The following is a 21,412-nucleotide window of genomic DNA, read 5'->3' as shown; positions in this document are numbered from 1 at the left end:
TTGACTGGGGTCCAAGGCCCCCCATCATTTCTACATTAAATCCGCCCCTGCTTCTAGAAATGATGATTGATGCTAATAGGCGATGCGAGCGCTGTCAACAAGCTTCGTCGCTGGTTGGGGTTGGCTAGGTTCTGAAGTTTAGGGTTCTATGTTAGGAGTTGTTGTGCTTTATGTGCTTTTCCATATTTGCCCAGTGCTGTTGTTTGCCTGGAGTGCATGTTCTGGATGACAACTATGATGTACTACCTCTGTCCCACATAAATTGCAATTATATCATTATGGTCATTTTTTAATCCTACTAATCTCTATAATACCAATTTCGTGCGCGTTCTCCGTCGGAGAGACCTACCACGTGGCATTGCGTGATTCACGGATTGCCCCTGGCGCCGCAACGGCATGGCAGAAGCGGCCTCATCTGTCGCCCCATGCATGCGCTCGAGGCAGCTGGTAGCTGGGCTTTGACTCTTTGAGCCTAATGGGCTGCACTTTGGCTTGGCTTTCCCGTCTCAGCGTAGCCATCAGGCAGTATTTCCACTTCATATTTATAAAATGGTCCTTGCATTTTATTTGAAGTTCATAACAATACCTGCAGTCAGTTATATGTAATTGTATACACATAGGATGATTGTATCAAACAAATAATTACTTGACTGTGTTTTAGTTGATGAGAAAAAACAAAATAAGTCAAATATTTAATACGTTTAAATATTTATGTTACTACCTCCGTCCCAAAATAAGTGCAGCCATAAATATCCGTGTTTAGCGCTTTGACCATCCGTCTTATTTGAAAAATCTATGAAAAATATTTAAAAAATTAGTTACACATAAAGTACTATTCATATTTTATCATCTAATAACAATAAAAATACTAATCATAATCTTTTTTCAAATAAGACAAACGGTCAAACGTTGAACATGAATAGTGCTAAAACTGCACTTATTTTGGGACGGAGGGAGTACTATGTTTAGGAAATACAAATACAATATATGCTTTCAAATTTGGGGTGAAAATGGAGCGGATAATATCCGATCCTTTCCACTCCGAATCCGTCTGAAACGAGGATATTGTATGGCTTTTAGAAATCCGGCGGATATGGATGCAGATGCAGATATGGTATCTCTAAAATCCGGCGGATGCGGATTATTCGATATTTATGTCGGATTATCTGATGGGATGTTTTTCGGATAATCCGAAATTATCAACACGTGTAACTACTCTATCTATTGCATATAATTAGGACATTGGATGGAGTAGTTACACGTGTTGATAATTTCGGATTATCCAAAAAACATCCCATCGGATAATCCGACATAAATATCGAATAATCCGCATCCACCGGATTTTAGAGATACCATATCTGCATCTGCATCCATATCCGCCGGATTTCTAAAAGCCATACAATATCCTCGTTTCGGACGGATTCGGAGTGGAAAGGATCGGATATTATCCGCTCCATTTTCACCCCAAATTTGAAAGCATATATTGTATTTGTATTTCCTAAACATAGTACTCCCTCCGTCCCAAAATAAGTGTAGTTTTAGCACTATTCATGTTCAACGTTTGACCGTTCGTCTTATTTGAAAAAAGATTATGATTAGTATTTTTATTGTTATTAGATGATAAAATATGAATAGTACTTTATGTGTAACTATTTTTTTTAATATTTTTCATAGATTTTTCAAATAAGACGGATGGTCAAAGCGCTAAACACGGATATTTATGGTTGCACTTATTTTGGAACGGAGGTAGTAACATAAATATTTAAACGTATTAAATATTGACTTATTTTGTTTTTCCTCATCAACTAAAACACAGTCAAGTAATTATTTGTTTGATACAATCATCCTATGTGTATACAATTGCATATAACTGACTGAAGGTATTGTTATGAACTTTAAATAAAATGCAAGGACCATTTTATAAATATGAAGTGGAAATGCTGCCTGATGGCTACGCTGAGACGGGAAAGCCAAGCCAAAGTGCAGCCCATTAGGCTCAAAGAGTCAAAGCCCAGCTACCAGCTGCCTCGAGCGCATGCATGGGGCGACAGATGAGGCCGCTTCTGCCATGCCGTTGCGGCGCCAAGGGCAATCCGTGAATCACGCAGTGCCACGTGGTAGGTCTCTCCGACGGAGAACGCGCACGAAATTCGTATTATAGAGATAAATTGTTCCATCCAATGTCCTAATTCATCAATTAACCTAGATTTCTTAGTAAAAGTCTTTCACTGTCTCATGTCTCACTTGCATAGTTGTATTTTTACATTACAGACATCATATATTTATGTTGTTTAGCACTTAAGCCTATAATTATTACGATGGGTCGTTTATTGATTATTGCATTATTGTTTCTTGCATTGCTAACTCGATATTGTATAGATTGCATACACACATAACATCCGACAAATTTATTCCGTTTCCAAACCGATTCCGCACCATTTCCGACATCCGAAACAATTCGCTCCGCATCTGCATCCGTACACTATCCGCACCCGTTCCGAATCCGTTTAAAAAAATATGGTTTATGATATGGTATGACCACTATCCGTTTGAATCCGCTTCATTTTCACCCTATCAAATAAGAACATGGAAATATAATACAAATATGTGTGAAACGTGAAAACATCTATATATAAGTTTTGTTGCATAGAAATATATGACAATGTAAATCTTCTAATAAATACTATCTATTGTAGGTTCCAACTAAAAAATAAAAATGTTATTAATAGTTCTATCAAATATCAAATGTATATTTTTTTTATACAGTGCAAACAGAAGAAGTAATGGGCGCGCCTATTGGCGCGTCAATTTTCTAGTCTGTCCTAAATTAGCTAGAATTGCAGAACATGCACTACATTGTTGCTTTGTCAGTTGAAAACCCCATAAAAACCATATGTAAACTACATTGTTGCTTTCTATAGAAAGTATAGCCGCTCCAGATCGTCTTCCTTTCTTGAAAAAAAAAATAATGTATGTCAAGATTGAAATAAAAATTATGAAAAATACCCCGAGAAAATTTTGTTTCTCTCCTTGCAGAGTAAAGGATTCCATTTTTCACACCACGCGCGTAGCCACATACGTGCGGCTGCATGCTAGCGATAGAGCAAATGCGTACTTGCTTCTATAAGAGAAGGTACAATAGCAGGCTATAAGCCAACTATAATTACATATCGGGAGGAAAAGAGAAGAGAGAGAAGAAAGTGGGCTACAATCAAAGACATTATGTGGAAGAGAGAAGAAAGGATTCCAAGACATTATATGTGTATGAGAGGTGGAACCGGGTATTAATAATGTAGTATATTTTTATAGTTAACTATTATATGAATAGGCTATTAGATTACTTATAGATGATTTAGAGCCAGTAATTAGCTATACTATTAAACTTACTCTAAGGCCAAAGTACTGTAAGTAAGTGGTTAGCTCGTGTTCAAAATATAGAAATTTAGGACTTGAAAAGAGAGTAGTAAAAAGAAAAAAAATCATTTTACGATGAACAGCTACAGCTGCTGCGTTGTACAGCATTGCCGACTGGCATATGTTTCACGAGACTGGGGCATATATTCCTGACACCAAACCCCCCAGTCCAGAAGACAGCCACACAGACATCAGAAATCACAATATCAGATGCAGGCATACACGTGCCAGAGCAGAAGCCAAGACTCACCTGAACTACCACAGAATCTCTTCTGGCAACAACCCGTGTAACGCCGAGACCCTGCAACAACATTAGACAAGTAGTTGTCCGGAGAGCGGCAGCGATCTCTTTGCACGAATATGAACACCACCAGAGTTTACTCCAGTTAGGGATGATGAATCAATTCACAGCGTAGCCGGTGAAAATAGGACAAGCCATAGACATTATTTGTTCCAATGCCTGTCAAAGGCCGCTACAGCATCCATCGATAACAAAATAACAAAAGGGAAGGGGGTGATAAGTTGGGGGGCAGAGGAGAGATGAGAGGGGGTCAAAATAGAGCTCCCGGAGAACATACAGATTGGTCTCTGTCTGATCCAAGAACACATCAGCGCGGTATGTAGGGGGCCTTCTGCTAAGACTAGTAGAATAACCAAAAGGACAAACTCTCTTCGACGACAATTACTGATCCGCGACGCGACAGACGGTCTCTAAGGCCACACAGACTAGAGAGGAGGCTTTGCTGCCCTGGACGATGGCTTCAGATGAGAGAGCCGGGTTTCAGTGCGACGTCACACGGGGCGAACGGGGCCGGACCGGTGTCTTTGACGGGCTCACCCTGCAGAACAGAGCAAGAAAAAGAGTTAGGTCTATTGCGCAATCGGGCCGTAACTGGTTGCAATATACTAGTTTGGAACACGCATAGGGAGTATTTGCTTGCCTGACGGGAAGCGCTCCAAGGACCATGCCACTGCAACTCAGAGCAAGAATAGCAGAGTCTGCCTGCATGAACAAAGTGTAAAATGGTCAATGCCTAGAAAAAGGTACAACACGTTTCAGGGAATGAGGAAAATAAAAGGACGAAGCTATGGCAACGAGGACAACAACAATATACAACTGAGATGGCATATCACAAAAATATCCGTATTACATATGAACTCAGATGATCTTGGAACATCTGAAGCATATGCAGCTTCATCTGATTTTTTTTTCATGGATGTGGAAGAGCAAATTGGATGCTTTTAACACACAATTTTCTTTTGTGTACTACTCAAGGGGAAGCTAACTGACGGTCCTTTTTTTTCTTGTGAAAAGACAAACCCTGACGATCTTAAGACTGGGATCATTTTTTCTTTAGGAAATTCAATGAAAGATGTTCCAACTTGATCGATTTTAAGTTGGTTACTTCTCTGAATGTCTCTCAGACTACCATACTAGAAGTTGCACAGAACGAAGTGACTTCAGTGAAGAGAGTTTTCACAGAGCTCATCAGTCATCACAACTGCTCAATGAATATGCAATGTTGTTTGCCTTAATAATTGACAGTGGTTATTCCACTTATATTGTGAGGGTCACATTCAGTACTCTGGTTCAACAGTTATATTAGTCAATTCAGATTTTGGGTGTCTTCAAGGGTTTCTTGCCTGAAGCATTGTGTGGTTTATTCTTTCTTCTTGTGTTGTGTCTGATCTAGCTGACCAAGAGGTAAACCCGTTTTAGTAATTAATGTAACATATGTTCAGTAGGGTCCTCCCTACTGTTTATTTCTCAGAGAGAGAGAGAGAGAGAGAGAGAGACTCCAGTATCTACATGAACTTCTGAACTTTTTTTATAACCATGCTATCAAGATGGTAGCAACTTATAACAAAATTGAGTCATTCAAATGTAACAGAGCTCAAACAAGACAAAATTCAAATGTTTGCAGTAAAGGAAACGTAAAAAAAGATGATTACTTAAGTTCAATTGTCAAAATATCAAAATAGTGTTCTTCTATTGCCCAAAAAAAGAAATCAATTGAATTCTACTTCTATGTTTTTGCTGTTATTGTTTATGTACTTGTTGCAAACAACAGATTATGGATAAAAGAACAACAAAACTTATCATTGGTAACCTCTTTGACAATTAGCAGCACTTTTCAATAACATAAAATGATACATTCTCATTAACTTGCAATATTTAAAGTAAAATTTACTGTTTTACTTACTTGAACAAACTCAACAAACGCGATGCATGTGGAGTGCACATAATCACCCAGTAGCCTCAGTCGAGCAACCTACACATAAAGGGAAAACACAGACAGTTTGAGGGAAGTATCCAAGTTTAACCATAAAAAACATATCTGTAAGATAAAATAGTTGGGCATACTTCACCACACATCCCCTCAAAGAAGCTCTTCACAGCATCTTCAGGAACCTATATTTAGAAACAAGATATTAAATAATGCAGAAAGTTGTGGTACAATTACCACACCAGAATTAGGAAACAAACAACAAAAAGACATCTAGATCATAGCATTCATTATTTATCTGAGAAAGTCAATTTACACAGTAAGGGCACATACCCTAATCTCTTGCATGTGACCCAAACGGTCTTAAAAAATTCTGAAAATTTTAACTCAGATTATAATTTTATGTCACTGTCACAACACGAACATGCAAGGCTAAATTTGATCTACACATCTAGAAGCAAAAAGAAAGAAAAGAAAAACAAATCTGTTCATGAAAAGTGTGGTAGAATTTGCTCAATTTGTTTATTTGGTTTCTCACTGAGTGGAGTGACTTTGGAGTTGAAGAGATGGTAGATGCTTGTTCTATCAGGGTTATCTTTTATGGCTATTAATATTTGAGGATTGAGAAGCAAATGAGAACAAAATCTAACTCGGCTTTACGTTTGTTCAGACTAAAATTGGAAAGATTGATGATAGAAGAGAATTAAAAATATATATAGCTATAAGAATAATTTAAGACTTACTGCTACAATGATATTACAACACAATGGTGGAGGATCAGAATCCAATTATTAATGACCTCCTTTTTTAAGAAACACACCAACTCAGCTATATACAAAAAAAAGAATTATAAGTTCACAAAACATTTCCTTGTAGGTAAATGATCTACAATAGATACATTCCATACTAGGACAGATGGCTAAAGCTATACGCAGATACAATAAAACCTAGTCTTCTCCCAACCTTGACAAGTTATTAATTCAGCCCTTCATCAGATCAACTGTTTTTAGGATTGTGTGATGAAAATATGGATTAACGGAATTACATCAAAATCATCGAAATACAGGCAAGGAGCCGAGGATCTACCATAATTGGCCAACTGGGTGTAATTTAATCAAGATACCAACTCAAGAGATTAAATAAAATTAAGACTCAGTTGGGCACTTTAGAGACCAAGGTTTCTAGTGGTCCACATCAGTGTCATTATCTTGCATGGGGCACACAAGAGGAAGACCAATAACGCTGCACTGAAGTAAATGTTTCTATTGATCTGGGAAGTTACAGAAGCTTGAATCATGGATCAAGAATTTGCATTTTCAAAGAAAGATGAGCTCATAAATGACTGCAGAAAAGGTTTACAATTACTATTTCTCAGTGCAAACAAAACAATATGTATTTCTGACATATGATATTTTCTTAATGCACTGGTATCACATTCATTCAGTTGCCAAGTGCTTGTAGCATGTCAGGTTACTTAGGAAGTGATTTGGACAACAATGACATATTGTGAGCCTTCAGCTAGTTCATTCATTCAAAGGGAATTGAACTAAATCTTGTAGGCCAAACTTTTAGATGTGGTTTAATACATACGTGCAATTATAAGCATAACAGAAATGATAGAGAGATCAGCTTACATTCTTATCGATGTTAGTACAATACACAGTCCTTGACACCATTTCTTTCTCGTCCTCTGTCTGCGAGAGAGAAACGAAATTATGCCAATTAATTATTACACTACAGATCTCGGAAATCAACTAGTACAATAATTATTACACTACAGAGTAAATCAATTAGTATAATATCAAAATACCCGAATCTGTTTACTTACTCGAGGTAAAAATTTAGGGTTCACCGGCAAAATCGCGGTCTTAGATGGCAGAACTCTCACAGGGTAATAACCAAGCACGGTTCCACCAAGTGTTAAAGCTGCTCTTGCACCAACTGCAGGAAAAAGGGAACTTCATTCAGGATTGCTTCTTGCAACAAATGAGCATGCGAGATGAATTTTGCGTTGAATTACCATCATCGGCAAACTCGATAAAGGCAAAACGCAGCACTGAATTTGGGTCACCACATATACGGCAATCTACCACCTATAAGTGCAGAAGATGGTTGTAAGAAAACAGATGTAGTATTGACAAATGAGGCAAAAGGTAGCATGAAGTGTTACCCATGCAGAAACATCACATAAGAGGGGCAGATTCAGGAATTTTTAGGTGGATGAACTGGCACGCGAAATATTTATGCCAAACTACCTATTTACACCATATGGCTTCAAACATCATCCTTATGTTTCTTGAAAGGCACCTACTGACGGTCATTAATGGGTGTGTCAATTAGGATGGTGTGAAATTAAGTCCAGTCTGCTAAGAATCAAACATTAGGCACACCATTTGCATGCAGGGATGAAGAAATATAGTCTTATTAGTTGCGTGTTATTAAAGCCTTACTACCAAATATCTATACGTCATAACCAGTAATTGGACTTGGTTGACACTTTAGAAACTGAAACATGCAAAAAAAAAAAAAAAGGAAGTGAAAGTGAGCAGTTATCCCACAAAAGTAGTACTAGTGCTACCGTCAAAAGGATCAGTTTACTGGATTTCCTAGAAAGAAATAGAACTTGAAAGTTCAACGGAGCACAACTTTAACTTTGAGGCATCAATTTCATTTAAGAAAAAGTCTATAAAAAGTACAGAAACAATACTGTTTTGTGACTGAACTTTGCTCAGCTCATCACTCAGTACGCATGATGTCAAGTTCCTGCATTTTATTGTAGATGGGCCAAATAGGGTATACAACTCATGTTTACTAATCTGAGCACACAATATTTTGAGAGTAAATTGCGCTCGTGGTACATGAACTTGTGATGTGGGTGCAAATAGGTACAACAACTTGTAAATTGCTCATGTTGGTACAATAACTTGACTAGTTTGTGCGAACATGGGCCAAAATAATCCACACAAGTAAAATTGATCTTTGCGCGCTAGTAGTTGTTTTGTTTTGAAAAATAAAATCCGTACTCTAGTAGTGCAAGCAGCCTACAAGAGATTGCAATATAGTAATTATTGTTGTTGACTGATATGTTCAAAATTAAGCTAGTGTGATTGGGACTGCACAACTACAAACAATTGCTAGCGTGCATATGTCTCACTCTGGTTATCTGGTACTACACATTAGATCAATTTTGCATGTGTGTGTTGTTTTGTACTAGGTTCGCACAAACTAGGCAAGTTATTGTACCAAAACGAGCAATTTACAAGTTGTTGTACCTATTTGCACCCACCAAGCAAGTTCATGTACCACGAGCGCAATTTACTCATATTTTGACTTCCATTAACAATCAACCATAATTAACTTGGAGATACCTTACATCATGTTACTATTTCATAAGCATAAACATCTAATGCAATTACCTTACATGATGTTAATCAAACAAAACAATACAACTCGGTTTTTGGCCTAGCAATTGCATTCAGTTTACATTACAAAAAAGCGAACACCATTACCAGCATACTGAAGTAAACATTTCAGGAAAATGGAACTACAGAATATTGGCTCTATCAAATGCTAGTCAACTAAAATATTAACTGTTGCTTTCCTGCAAGTTTCTTCCATTTCTCATCTTGTGATCTCCCTTTTTTTCCGAAACTATTACCTCCTGCCAATAATAAATTCTTCTGACAAGTTGGTCTTGTCTAGGTGCTAAGTCACAATCCATTCAGGCCGGGCAAGGTCACAATCTAAAACAAGCAGCTGTCGAAAGTAACTGCTGTACTTGTTCTAGAGTGGCATTCAACTGAATCATAACTTTAGGGTTGCACCCAACTGCATTTAGTCATTTACCATAGAGAAAAGTTGTGCTCCATACTTACAATGCAAAATCACTCTTTGTCACTCTGGTGTTATAAAGTATTAACCAAAATGAATTTAAATCTACTCTGCAAAATACTATACATATATGTTAGTTTTCTAGCTTGAAATATGCATAAGTCATCAAAGTATTTTACTACAGAATATCTGTCAGAATCTCTATTATATTTTTAGTACAAATATACCTTTTGGTTCATGCGGTTTGACTTGGTTTTCATCTCTAGCCTACTTCAACTTGATTGAAACTAATGGCTATTGTTGGTGTTGATGATGATAACAGTAATATTCTCTTCACTTGCAAATTATTAAGTCAGACAAGACAACCAACTTTGCTTGTTTGTTTTCAAGATATAAGAAAAGAGAAAGTCCGTTTTCTCACAAATGTAATTAATATTAAAATATCAGAAACATACTTGTCCGCAATTTGAGAAAACTTCAGCAAGCTTCTGTTCAGTCACCTGTAAACGAATGGATCAAGCTTCAGGTCAGTCAGTCAGGAAAATAAATGTCAAAGCAAATGTAACAGCTCATTCTCTACTATATTCTCACATGCTGATCAATGTCAGATACATAGACAGTTCGCCGCACACTATCCTCCCTATCAGTTCGCCTTGGTCGGCCTCCCATCCTCCTCCTCCCTTGGTTGAAGCTACTCCTTCTCTGTAACAAAATACATCTTATAATTATCAACAAAGAAAAAACGTAAAGCCCACTAGAGTGACTATAGAACTGTACAGATCGTGGCAAGCAATTTCTCTAACAAAAACGTCAACATAAAAAACCAGAAGAAAAAATAACTCGATCAAAATACAACCAGCAAAAATTCATCAATGTATCACAGTTGAATTATCAGTGAACAAACATGCAAAAAAGCACCGACTCGATAACTCTCCTATAAGAACGATCGGTACAAGATCAAATCAATTGGTCCTCGAGGAAAATTCGTCTTAAATTGATCACATAAATATCATAACCTAACTAGAACTAAACCCCCCTCGCCCATGAATCAACATTCTGGAATGATCGCGTCAGAGACCAAAACTCCGGCAATGAAGACAACAACATCACCCTAAACCCCAAATCCCAATCGATCGATCGATCGATCGATAGAGATCGATCATGCCACAATGAATCTACGCCAAACCCCCCACAGCGAAACTAATCGCACCGAACCCAGCAGCGCGATTAGGCGATCGATTACCCGACGATTCGGCTGGCCGTTGGTGGATCCGTCGCTGCTGGAGTCCAATCCCGCGCCCCCGCCACCGCCCACCACCACGGGGAGCACCTGGATCGGCGGCGGCTGCTGCACCGGGTGTTGCGAGTAGAAGTCGATCGCGGGGGACACGAACACGGGCGCGTCCGCCGACAGCCGGCGCGCGCCGTCCCCGCCGCCGCGGCGGCGCGCCAGCGGCACGAACTCCTCGGCCGACGGGTTCAGCTTCTTGAACAGCTCCTCCAGCTTCCTCGCGTCGCTCTTGTACTCCCTCACCTCCTCCCCGCCATCCTTCCCCGCCGCCTCCGCCTCCACCGCCGCGGCCGCATCCGCCCCCTCACCTGGGGCGGCATCCGGCGCGGCCGCAGCAGCCGCCGCCGCCGCCGCGGGCACGGCGTCGGCGCGGATCGGGGCCTCCGCCGCCACGGCAACCATCTCGGCGCGGATCGATCGAGCCCGGCCGCCTCCGATCGCACGCGCAACCACGCGAGAGGAGGAGGGGGGAGAGGAGAGAACGGAGCTCGCTGGAAGAATCGAATCGAGGAAATTTGGGTGGAATTTTTATTATTGGAATAATTCGAGGTGAGGAGTGGAAAAATAATAAGGCGAGGTTGCGACGCGAGCAGGAGGGATCGCTTTCGGGGAAGTTGGCTATAAGTAGTAGTAGGAGCCCAAAGCGAAGCCTCTTTCTGTTTTTTTTTTCTCTCTATTCATTTCGAAAAATAGATTTTCGAAATATGAGATATATTTTCCTCTTGTATACATCTATCCGTGTTTCGTAATTTAAGTCATTTGACTTTTTTTTCAAGCTTCAAGTTTATAAAAAATATAATAATATTTTTAATTAAAATACATTAATATATATATATAATGTTAAATATAATGAAACTAATTTTGTGTAGGTGTTGCTAATATTTTTATAAATTTGGTTAAACATAAAGAATTTTGAAAAAAAAAGTCATGACTTATAATGAAACAGTTGGAGTATATATTTTGTTTGCATTTCTAAAAATGAATTTTCGAAATAGAAGTGATAAAGGTGTGTTTAATTCGTGAAAAGAAAATTTTTGGGTGTCCAATCGAACGTTTGACCGGATGTCAAAGGGGTTTTCGGATACGAATGAAAAAACTAGTTTCATAACTCATAGAAACCGCGAGACGAATTTATTAACCCAGTTTATTAAGCCTAATTAATCCGTCATTAGCACATGTAAGTACCGTAGCAGTTATGGCTAATCATGGATTAATTAGGCTCAGAAGATTCGTCTCGTGATTTTTCATACAAACTGTGCAATTAGTTTTTATTTTATCTATATTTAATGATTCATGCATGTGTCGAATGATATGATATACTCCCTCCGTACTCGTAAAGGAAGTCGTTTAGGATAATGTTTAAGTCAAACATTAGGAATATAAATCATGAATAACTATCAAGTTGTTGAGTTTGAAAATGTAAAAATTATATGAATAGATTTATCTTAAAAAAATACTTTCATAAAAGTATACATATATCACTTTTCAATAAATATTTTTATAGAAACAAGAAATTAAAGTTGTGTTTTGGAGACCGTGTCGTTGTTCTAATTAACTTTTTTTGCGAGTACGGAGGGAGTATGTTTTTAGAAAAAAAATGAAACTAAACAAATCCTAAATAGATTGCGGGTGGAAAATTGGAAATGGTGTTAGTTGCGTGGCATGGCACGGCAGCATTGGGATGAGCAGCACGTTGGCACGGGCTAGACCGATCTTCTGTGGCTGGTTTGAGTTGCATCCAGCCAAAATTGTAGTGGGAGTGCGGTTGAACAAAACACAATCTACTTAAACTAAAATTAAAATAAAATTAAAACATAGTACTCGTACATAGTAGCAATGAAAAAATATAGGATTTAAAAATACCATGCTAAACCTTTTAAATATCACAGTGATAAACTTGACCGAGTTAAATAGAAAAAGAACAAGAAAAAAAAACCCTACCTTATGTAATAGTGAGAGAGATTTAGTTTCTCAACGAAGATAATCGAAATAATAGTAAGTTTAACATATTTTGTTCTATATGTCAGAACTTTCATCGAATTTTCATTTAAGAGTTATTTTTAAAAGTTTAGCTAATATATGTGGTATCTTATTTTCACGATAAGTGCTTATACTAGTTAGAACAAACATAGTACCTCTGTCTCAAAGTATTGTTACCTAGAGTATTGCTATTTAGTTATCAATATTTTAGGACGGATGTATTATTTTTTAAAAACCATGAGGGTCTGCATCATCATATATACTAATCATAATTTATAGTTTCTCTAAGTAAAATTAATGCGCAATGGAATTAACAAAGCTTCTTATAGAAAATAATATAATTATTAATAATAAGGTAAATAAGAAATATTTCACAATTCTACACAACTTAAAACATATCCTAATCGAACCGAATTTTCAACTGAACTTAAGTAATAGTTTACGTAGTATATACAAGTGCACAGTTACACAAGTACACAACGAAATCCAGAAAACAATAATACACACAGATTCCGTTTCTCGTGCACAGAAATCATCACCGCAGCAACAAGGATTTAACTTAGCCGGTTCGCTTTGTCCCATGCTGCCTTGGCGCGATCATCACGTGTAACGCTGCCACAACTAGGATTATAAAATCCAGCAGCCTCAGGGGATCTCAACGTCTCGGGCGGCTCAGAGCTGACGCACGTGAGCTCAGGGAAAGAAAAGGGCATGCGTGAATTTCGCACGTCGACAAAAGATTAAAAAAAAAACCCCGAGTATACTCTACCTAATCTTCTCTTCTCCTTTATTTTTTTTCTTGGGCAAAAAGGCAGTACCCTTTTTATTTATACAACCTTCGTTTTTAATGTATCATATTGTTGATTTTTTTATAAACGTTTAGCCATTTATCTTATTTAATTTTTATGTAAATATAAGAAAAATTAAATCATACTTAAAGGACATTTGATGATAAATTAAGTTGAAAAAAAATTATATATTTTTTAATAAGACGAATGATCAAACGTATAAAGGTTAATGGCGTTATATAAAAAAAACGGAGTATAATTTCCATAATAATATAATTCGACGAAACGTGAATAAAACGGACTACAATTTTCAGAATAATATAATTCGACGAAACGTGAACGGGACAGGAGAGGTGACACACGGGACTCGGCAACGCGTACGCCTGTATTCAATTAGGAGTAAATCCGTAGTTAAAGTACAATAAATTTTGGTCAATGGCTTAGGAGACGATAGAAACGGGAAAAGCACACGGGGTACTGTATAATAATGGCAGTTCGTTAGTTCAGCAGTCCGGTCAATTTTCTGCGGATCAAGAACCGCCACCAAGACGAGAGACTGATTCCTCCTGTGAAAATTTCACCAGAAAGAATTCTCCACTGTTAATTACAGTCAAGTTCATCTGATAAACAGCACGAATCACATCAAACAACATAGGAGGAACAAAGAATCCTCTTCCTGGTCAATGTCAATGCCTCTGACCTGAATTCATTTCAGAGAAAAAAAAAGTTCAGCAACGCAGAATGGAGAATAATTCTGCATTTCTTCCATTCTCCAATCTGAAAAACATAACAGAGAGAAGCTGCTCGAACGTTGTTTCTACCTTTCTACCTGTTTCTTTCTTTCTGCGCTGCCCCACGGTGATATGGTTGCCCTGCAGGATATCATCACCATCATGATCCCAGTAGACCAAACTGAAGAATCCAGAGCTGTCATCAAAGGGACAAAACAAAAGATGAGGCCCTTTTTTCTCTCTCACACACAGGGAATATATTATATTCTTCAGAACATATGCCACAACTTTATTCATTTTTGACAGAACTCATTGTTGCTGCAACGAAAAGGACTGAACCGCAGCAGCCGAAGCGGCCCAACACACAAAAAAAGGATTTGCGCAAAACGGGATGGTGTACAGCACATAGGATAGGATAGAGAAACAAATCCCATGACGCAAAGGAGAGCTGCACAAAAGAAGAAAACAAGAACAACAAACGGCATGGTGTGTCACGCAAGATATGGAAGAACAAACAAACCAGAATGATAAGGCTTTTGTTGAGAGCAGTCGTTATCCAGGCAAGTTTGGGTTTGGGTAGTGCAGAAATCCAATACGAATAATTGAAAGGGGCCAGATATCTAATGCAGACATTATACACTACTATACAAAGGGTTCCATCATGTGAAAATGGCTTCTCAACTTCTAACTGTGATCCTGTATGAAAAGTTAATCTGACACGATTTAGCAACAGGGACAGGATGATGCCTCACATTGGGGAAGGAAATCGTTCGTTATGTGTAACTGAAAGAGATAAAAAGATCAGATTAATCTAATCTTATATCAGTGACCTCCTAACTTGCATTTAGGTCATGAGAGTAAATTTTAATCTAGCAAGTCTGCATATGAACAACACTGATCGAGATTAGTTTTCTGGGTGCTTATAAAGTTGTAAGATAATGCACACAGGATACCCATGACATACCTGAAAGCCAACTGTCCATAAGATACTGTAACCTCCAGAAAGGATAAAAGGATATACTGTGAAATTTTTAAAACAAAATGTACTCCAGGATTGGTCATCCTGCAAAAGAAAAGCAATGACAAGAACATATACACTTATTTTCTGATGAATATGGTGTTAATAGATCATAAACACGGTAGGTCATCTGTATGACTTCCCTCCTGCCCATGGTATCATAGGCTGGTGACCCTGTGAACCAACGAGCCGTCCTCACCATAACACTTTCTGCATTACAACAGTGGCCCACAAAAGGGAAAGGTGTGAACCCCACAAAAAATCATTCCATCAGTGCTACTAGATAATTAACCCAACCCCACTCCAAGTTGACGTAGGCCATAGAGGGATTATGTGGTTGTGAAAAAATGAAGCACTGGTAAAGCACGAAAGGAGGTCCAACATGAATTTGTTGCTGGGTCCCGTAGATTACAATAGATACAAAAATCAAAGCCCCACATACAAGCCATAAAGGGATATTGTGTTTTGGGCAATACAAAGAGAACAAAATAAATGGTTCCTTTGTATACTCATAACCTCATACTTAGCTTAATCGAAGTGAAAATTTATCAGTCTGACATTCGGAATTGACAAGTGCACCTATGCTGAACAGCGAATATGTAAAATTCACAAATGGGTTTCCCCAACCGAAAAGATCCACCAAAACCAAACATGTGACAACTAGCAAACGAATGCTGTATAATTTTGCCTCAGGAGGCAGGACAGCCAACTTTAGCCAAAAATTGTACTGGATCGTACAGATAGAGGGCTGATTGATGTAACAAAACTTAAGAGTATGCATTCTCTCATAGGGGGAAGGGCTGGTTTTCTAGCGTGCAAAATAGCATCATGGTAAAATACCATGGGGGTGAACCAGGGTGACTAAATTCCAACAATTACTGTTTCAAGTAAAACAAACCAAATTATATGACATTTAACCATAGCGGCATTAATGAATCACGGACCAATGTTCTAACACTGCGAAACCTGATGGATTGATATCAGTTGGCTCCTCGCATATTGGATATATTATATATATTGTACCACTCAATACCTCAATCTGTATGTTACACCAACAATGTGTGGCAAAATTATGTTTCAGAAACATCACATCCATACTAGTAAAAAACCAAATTAAATTTTCCTTCCTTTTGCCAATAAAATAATTATTACTGCACCACGAAACAAAAATGGAAATATCAGTTTGAATTACAAAAAAATGGAAGTTGCAGGAGCACATAATTTCCTAGATCTGGTAATAAACATATATGTTTAAACTGAAGCATCTTAGAATGCATGGACTAAAATTTTATACTATTCTGATTTAACACTTTCCACCAGGTGAAGAGCTATACATATATGTACCATATGTACACCTACAGCCTATGCTCACATGATGGAACATCTTTTTTTCGATCAAGGGGGAAGGACGTCCCCTTTGACTTAGTTCAAATGAAGGGGCCCACCGAAACCTCGTACAGTAAGGTGGGCACAAATGTGGCAGCCAGGATTTAACATAATAAAAATGCTATACGCTCATCCGCATGATGGAACATCTAACAAAATAAATGATAAATAGACACCATACAAAATGCAAACATAAGTACAACTACAAATATCAAAAGCAAGGTTAGACCATGAAATAATAATTCCATGTCCTACAGCAATACAGTTGTACAAACATACAGCTGCAGCTCACTATTCACTAATATTTTTGTACTACATAGTACCTACTAAGTTAAGCTGGGAACCAGATATCAATATCAACATGAAATCATCAATGACGTCACTAAGAACTTCAGCCAATTGGTTAATATGACAAAACAAGGTAAAGTCACTTTCCAGGGGCTCCTTACATCACCACTCAAACAGGTTTTACAAAGTCCACCAGTCATCTCCCTCAAAGTGAACTCTTGAGCAATATGCAATACACTACCCCTCATTAAGAAAATAAGAAAATTGATCATCAGATTCATCACAGATCAGGCTTTTACCCTTCCCAATTGTTTATTATATGTGACGTACAGAGAATGCTGATGATGTAGGGTTGATTCAAACTAATGCTTGATTGTCATGCATTATTATGCAACAAAACACTAAGTAATTGAACTTTTGGATTTCTTTTTCTTTTGCCCTTTTCAAAAGTTCACTTTTGTTCATGTGGAATGCAGAGAATACTGGGTCTATTATTATTAAAGTCAGAAACTAATGAGGATGACATACTTTTTGGTCACATATTAGGTTGTTCTATGCATAAACTGGAACATGTAAAAAATTGCTATCCATAATAATAGAACAGAACAGGTAACTACAACCAGCAGCAGGAAAGAATCACCTTTAAGATGGCGGTGATCACTGATCATAGTCTTATGCCCATGTTGCTGGAAACAGAGTTATACATTGTTAAGCATAAATTCACTCGTTCCATTGCCACTACAACATTACTAAATACAGAAGAGTTGAACTAAATCCGTAATTATGGCAAAGAGTAATTTCTAATCTGTCCTGTGGGTGCACGAGAGGGAACTGTTTGGCAGGTGGGATCATGTGTTAGGAAATAAGGCTATGAAATAAGCAATTACTTCATTAATTGTTTCCATCAAACTACAGATTGTTCCCCATGTTTAAGATTTGATTATTGCCGTGCTGAGCCCTCTCTTTATTTAAAGAGACTTGTACAGAGGAACAAATCAAGCGTAATCTACCTCCCTCCCTCTTCTGCCCTTCCCTATTCATATTTTTCTGCTGCATATGTCCAGACTCCAGACCATTAAGGTCCATTACTCTTTTCATGGTTACCATAATGAGATGCTGCAGCATAAAAGAGGCAAGCAGCAACAGCCACACTAGCTAGGTACACCTATGATTTCTTAACTATCAAGTTATTTTAGGATAGGATCTTAGCTGCCTCAATGTTATCTTTATTTGTTAAAAGCAATTAGGTTGAGCTTACAGAAACTAGATTTTGTAGGAAAAGGAGTCGCATATGCTACCATTGGTAGGAGTAAGAAAAGTTCCTAGTCTATCTTCCATGCCACTTGTGGCATGGGCAACAGTTATCATTGTGGTTGTACCGCTTGGGAGTTAGGCCCCTAGAGTCATCAGTCATCTAATCATGCCCATGATAGTATACATATTAAGTCATACTAAACAACATCAATGATTTTCTCCATCCATGCAGAAATGGTAGGTTAAACAGACAGAGAAACCTAACTTCCAAGCATAACCTGAATAGTTATCCTGGAAATATTTTTCTATTTTAATTTTAATGGGAGATAGCTCTATATTTCATCTGAAGCCCAGTGACTGGGTAAATCTTAAACTGTAGTTGGCAGTAGATTAAGTTCTTAATCACTCAATGCATCGATTGTAACTTATAAGAGAATTGAAAACAATCAGCCTCACAACAAGAATATCTATCAAATCTCCCAGTCAGCACCAGCTCAAGATCAAACCTGGCTGGTCCTAACGGTGGTGGAGCCTTGATACCCAGACATTACCTCTGCAGGAAGCATCTGATAGCCAGTGGTCTGCCACCTCCAAGCAGTACATGCAAATAATTCCAACTGCTATCATTGAGTCAAGGAACATTGCTCCAATAGAACTGTTCCTAAAGAAAAAAGAGAAGAAAGATTAGTGAATCTTTAGAAAATGCAGGAACTATATCATATATGAGATTATTTGTTCTGAAAAGTGAGGATAAGCAACTTGCATGTCCATCAAGGACTACAGAACTCACATCAATTTAGATTTGATCAATAAATGTGAAATTCTCTTGTTCTTGTTTGCTAGTTCGTTTACTATAGATTTTATTCAAGGTTGTTCTGTTTGAAATGCAAGAAACAAAAAAAGAGCAGCAATAGATAATTCAGTATCACACCTAGTGGAATTCTACAAGAGCAAAAAGAACAAAACAGTAATCACATACTCCTACTTCTGGTAGCTTAGGGAAAGACAGTAGAGTACATGCGGAATAAATGTATAGTCCTATTGCAATGGGTAAATAAGCATCATGACTTTCAGTTAATATCCTTAAGCCTAAAAGCAATATAATGCGTGTTAAAATTCTATAGTTTAATAAACATTTAAAAATTGTTTGTACTGTTAGTGCTACTAGTTTCATAACAACAGAACCTACAATCTTCTTCCGGTTGTCTGTGTACATGTACTAATCAGACATGGTCTCGAGAAATTTGTCATCTGAGGATTGTGCGTGCCTGCCCAGAGTACAGCATTGGTGAACGTGGCAACAACTTCAAGACTCCTTAAATGCCTTATGCACCTCCCACCTCTGAAGGCTTTGCTATAAGAGTGTTCCAACACCCTTGTCACTCACAATGTTTCCTCCATTAGCAGTATATTGTAAGGTTGGTAGATAACCCAGCGGGTGATCACGTGATCCAAGAACTTGATTGATTCATGTGCTCAATCCCAACCATTGATATCTCACTTTCTCAGGCCTCAAACCAAAAGTGCTCTTGCAGAACTCCATCATCCTTTACCTCAACTGTGTCCTCCCTTGGACCCCTGATCCCAATAAGAGCATGGGAACCACCACATCTTAGGTAATCCATCTTACTTGTTTTACTCCTTCCCACTTCATGGGACAAACTCAGGCCAGGCGGACATCCCTGGTCACCAAAAATGCGAATATTAGGGAAGGACCTAATATCAAATAATTAGAAGGGGTGAGGCTTCGAACCTAGGTCGTCTAGCCCACCACCTTGTGGAGCTAAGCCAGAAGACCCTGGGCGTTTCTCGCATCCGTAGTCACCCACCTCCTTCCCAATCGAATCATGCCTGGCCAGAAGTACTCATGCATCTTTCCCTCCATCCACCAATTGAGTTTGTTAAGGCACACATTGGCAGGCAAAATGGCTAAGTATACCATAATGCCCACAATTCGGCACATGACACGCCTGTTCCAGGGTAAATCCGAACTTCCGAAGTATTAACCTCAATCAATATGGGTCAGGAACTCAGGGGGGCACATTCTGTTCTTCCTGAGCACCTTCCTTTTCAGCCTCTTCTCTTAGCTAGACCATCAAGCTCCTATCATGGTGGCACAAACACAGCCCAGACATGGGCATTGCGGTCAGAGACGGTCTTCTGGACAACAGGAAAGTAGAAAGTATCCGGCGAGAGCGCGTCGGCCACCGCCGGTGAGGTCGGCAGAGATGAACCAAAGGGTAGAGCGGCGAAGTGGGAGCGGACGGAACGGGTGGCGGTGGGAGCGAAAGGTTTGGGGCCTGCGGGCTCGAGGAGCAGGAGGAGGAGCGCATGGACGACGCGGTCCTGGAACGGGGGCGCCCGAGGCGGCGCGAGGGCGGCGCGCTGGTGCGAGAGGATGGAGGAGCCCGGAGGTCGGGGCGGAAGGCGTAGCCGGAGAGGTTGGTAAGGGCGTCGGGAGCGGATGCGCCAAGGGGTCGGGGAGGGGCCCTCGTCGGCCGCCACCGGCGGCGCCTAACGGGGTGGAGGAGGCGGCGGAGCGGGCGCCGCGCGCGGTGGCCGGCGGCGGCATTCGATCGAACAGGTGGTGGGCGCCTGGTCGGTGGAGCGCTTTCGTGGCCTCGTGGACTCTGCCTCTCGTGATCTCGTCTCAGAAAAACAGGATGTAGGGCCTCAGGTGCGCAACAAACGCCCAATTTGACTTTTCAAGAAAAAAGGAACTTTTATCAATGTCCAAAAAATTGAACATTTGCTACACCCTTAACTTTCTATACAGTCACATCTCATCCTTTCAATGATTCAAAGAGATATTGGATGACATCAACAGTTCATTTTAAGGCTGAAAATGCTTTTAAATTTAAAAAATGTACATAAATGCAAATTTTATTTAAAAACCATCACTTGTTATATACGATTATGTACTGACCTAGATTGTTTTTTCTTGAGTTGTGTATATAATAGTTTGCCTGCAGAAAATAGTTCTATGATCCGTACAAAATCATTTTGTTTCTTGGAATAATCCTTTGTTTTGTAACAAGTCCGATTTATATAGGTTTAATATGCACAAATGTGTAACCCACATTTTCTATACTCTTTAAAGTAAATTATCAATTTTAAAATTTTAAATGTAATATAATACCATCCATCGGTTGGTATTTTAAATTTTAAATTAGTAGCTGAATTGAAAAGATCTTTTGAAAAGG

At 38.8% G+C, this 21,412-nt stretch overlaps 1 protein-coding gene and 1 long non-coding RNA gene across 4 annotated transcripts; both read right to left on the bottom strand.

Moving 5' to 3' along the window:
- Nucleotides 1–3,840: 3,840 nt before the first annotated feature.
- On the bottom strand, nt 3,841–11,355 carry LOC107281429 (polyadenylate-binding protein-interacting protein 8). The gene is made up of 10 exons (XM_015788204.3): nt 10,717–11,355; nt 10,065–10,175; nt 9,929–9,973; nt 7,663–7,735; nt 7,471–7,583; nt 7,277–7,336; nt 5,780–5,827; nt 5,619–5,687; nt 4,356–4,417; nt 3,841–4,253 (listed from the first exon to the last, which is right to left on the bottom strand). The coding sequence occupies exons 1-10, from the start codon at nt 11,164–11,166 to the stop codon at nt 4,196–4,198; spliced, it is 1,089 nt and encodes a 362-aa protein (XP_015643690.1). The 5' UTR covers nt 11,167–11,355; the 3' UTR covers nt 3,841–4,195.
- A 2,544-nt stretch (nt 11,356–13,899) lies between these two features.
- LOC9266235 (uncharacterized) lies at nt 13,900–20,884 on the bottom strand. 3 transcript variants are annotated; one of them, XR_001547057.3, is made up of 7 exons: nt 19,963–20,884; nt 19,399–19,891; nt 18,761–18,870; nt 17,596–17,641; nt 15,228–15,491; nt 14,354–14,459; nt 13,900–14,232 (listed from the first exon to the last, which is right to left on the bottom strand). It is a non-coding gene; the product is annotated as an uncharacterized lncRNA (long non-coding RNA). The 3 variants fall into 3 exon arrangements; XR_001547059.3 differs by having other exon boundaries at nt 18,761–18,864; XR_001547058.3 differs by lacking the exon at nt 17,596–17,641.
- Between the last annotated feature and the right edge of the window lie 528 nt (nt 20,885–21,412).

This window comes from Oryza sativa, chromosome 6 (assembly GCF_034140825.1).
Source record: "Oryza sativa Japonica Group chromosome 6, ASM3414082v1".
Taxonomy (NCBI): domain Eukaryota; kingdom Viridiplantae; phylum Streptophyta; class Magnoliopsida; order Poales; family Poaceae; genus Oryza; species Oryza sativa.
Note: the sequence above shows the minus strand (reverse complement) of the source record. Positions and strands in the feature narration are given on the sequence as shown.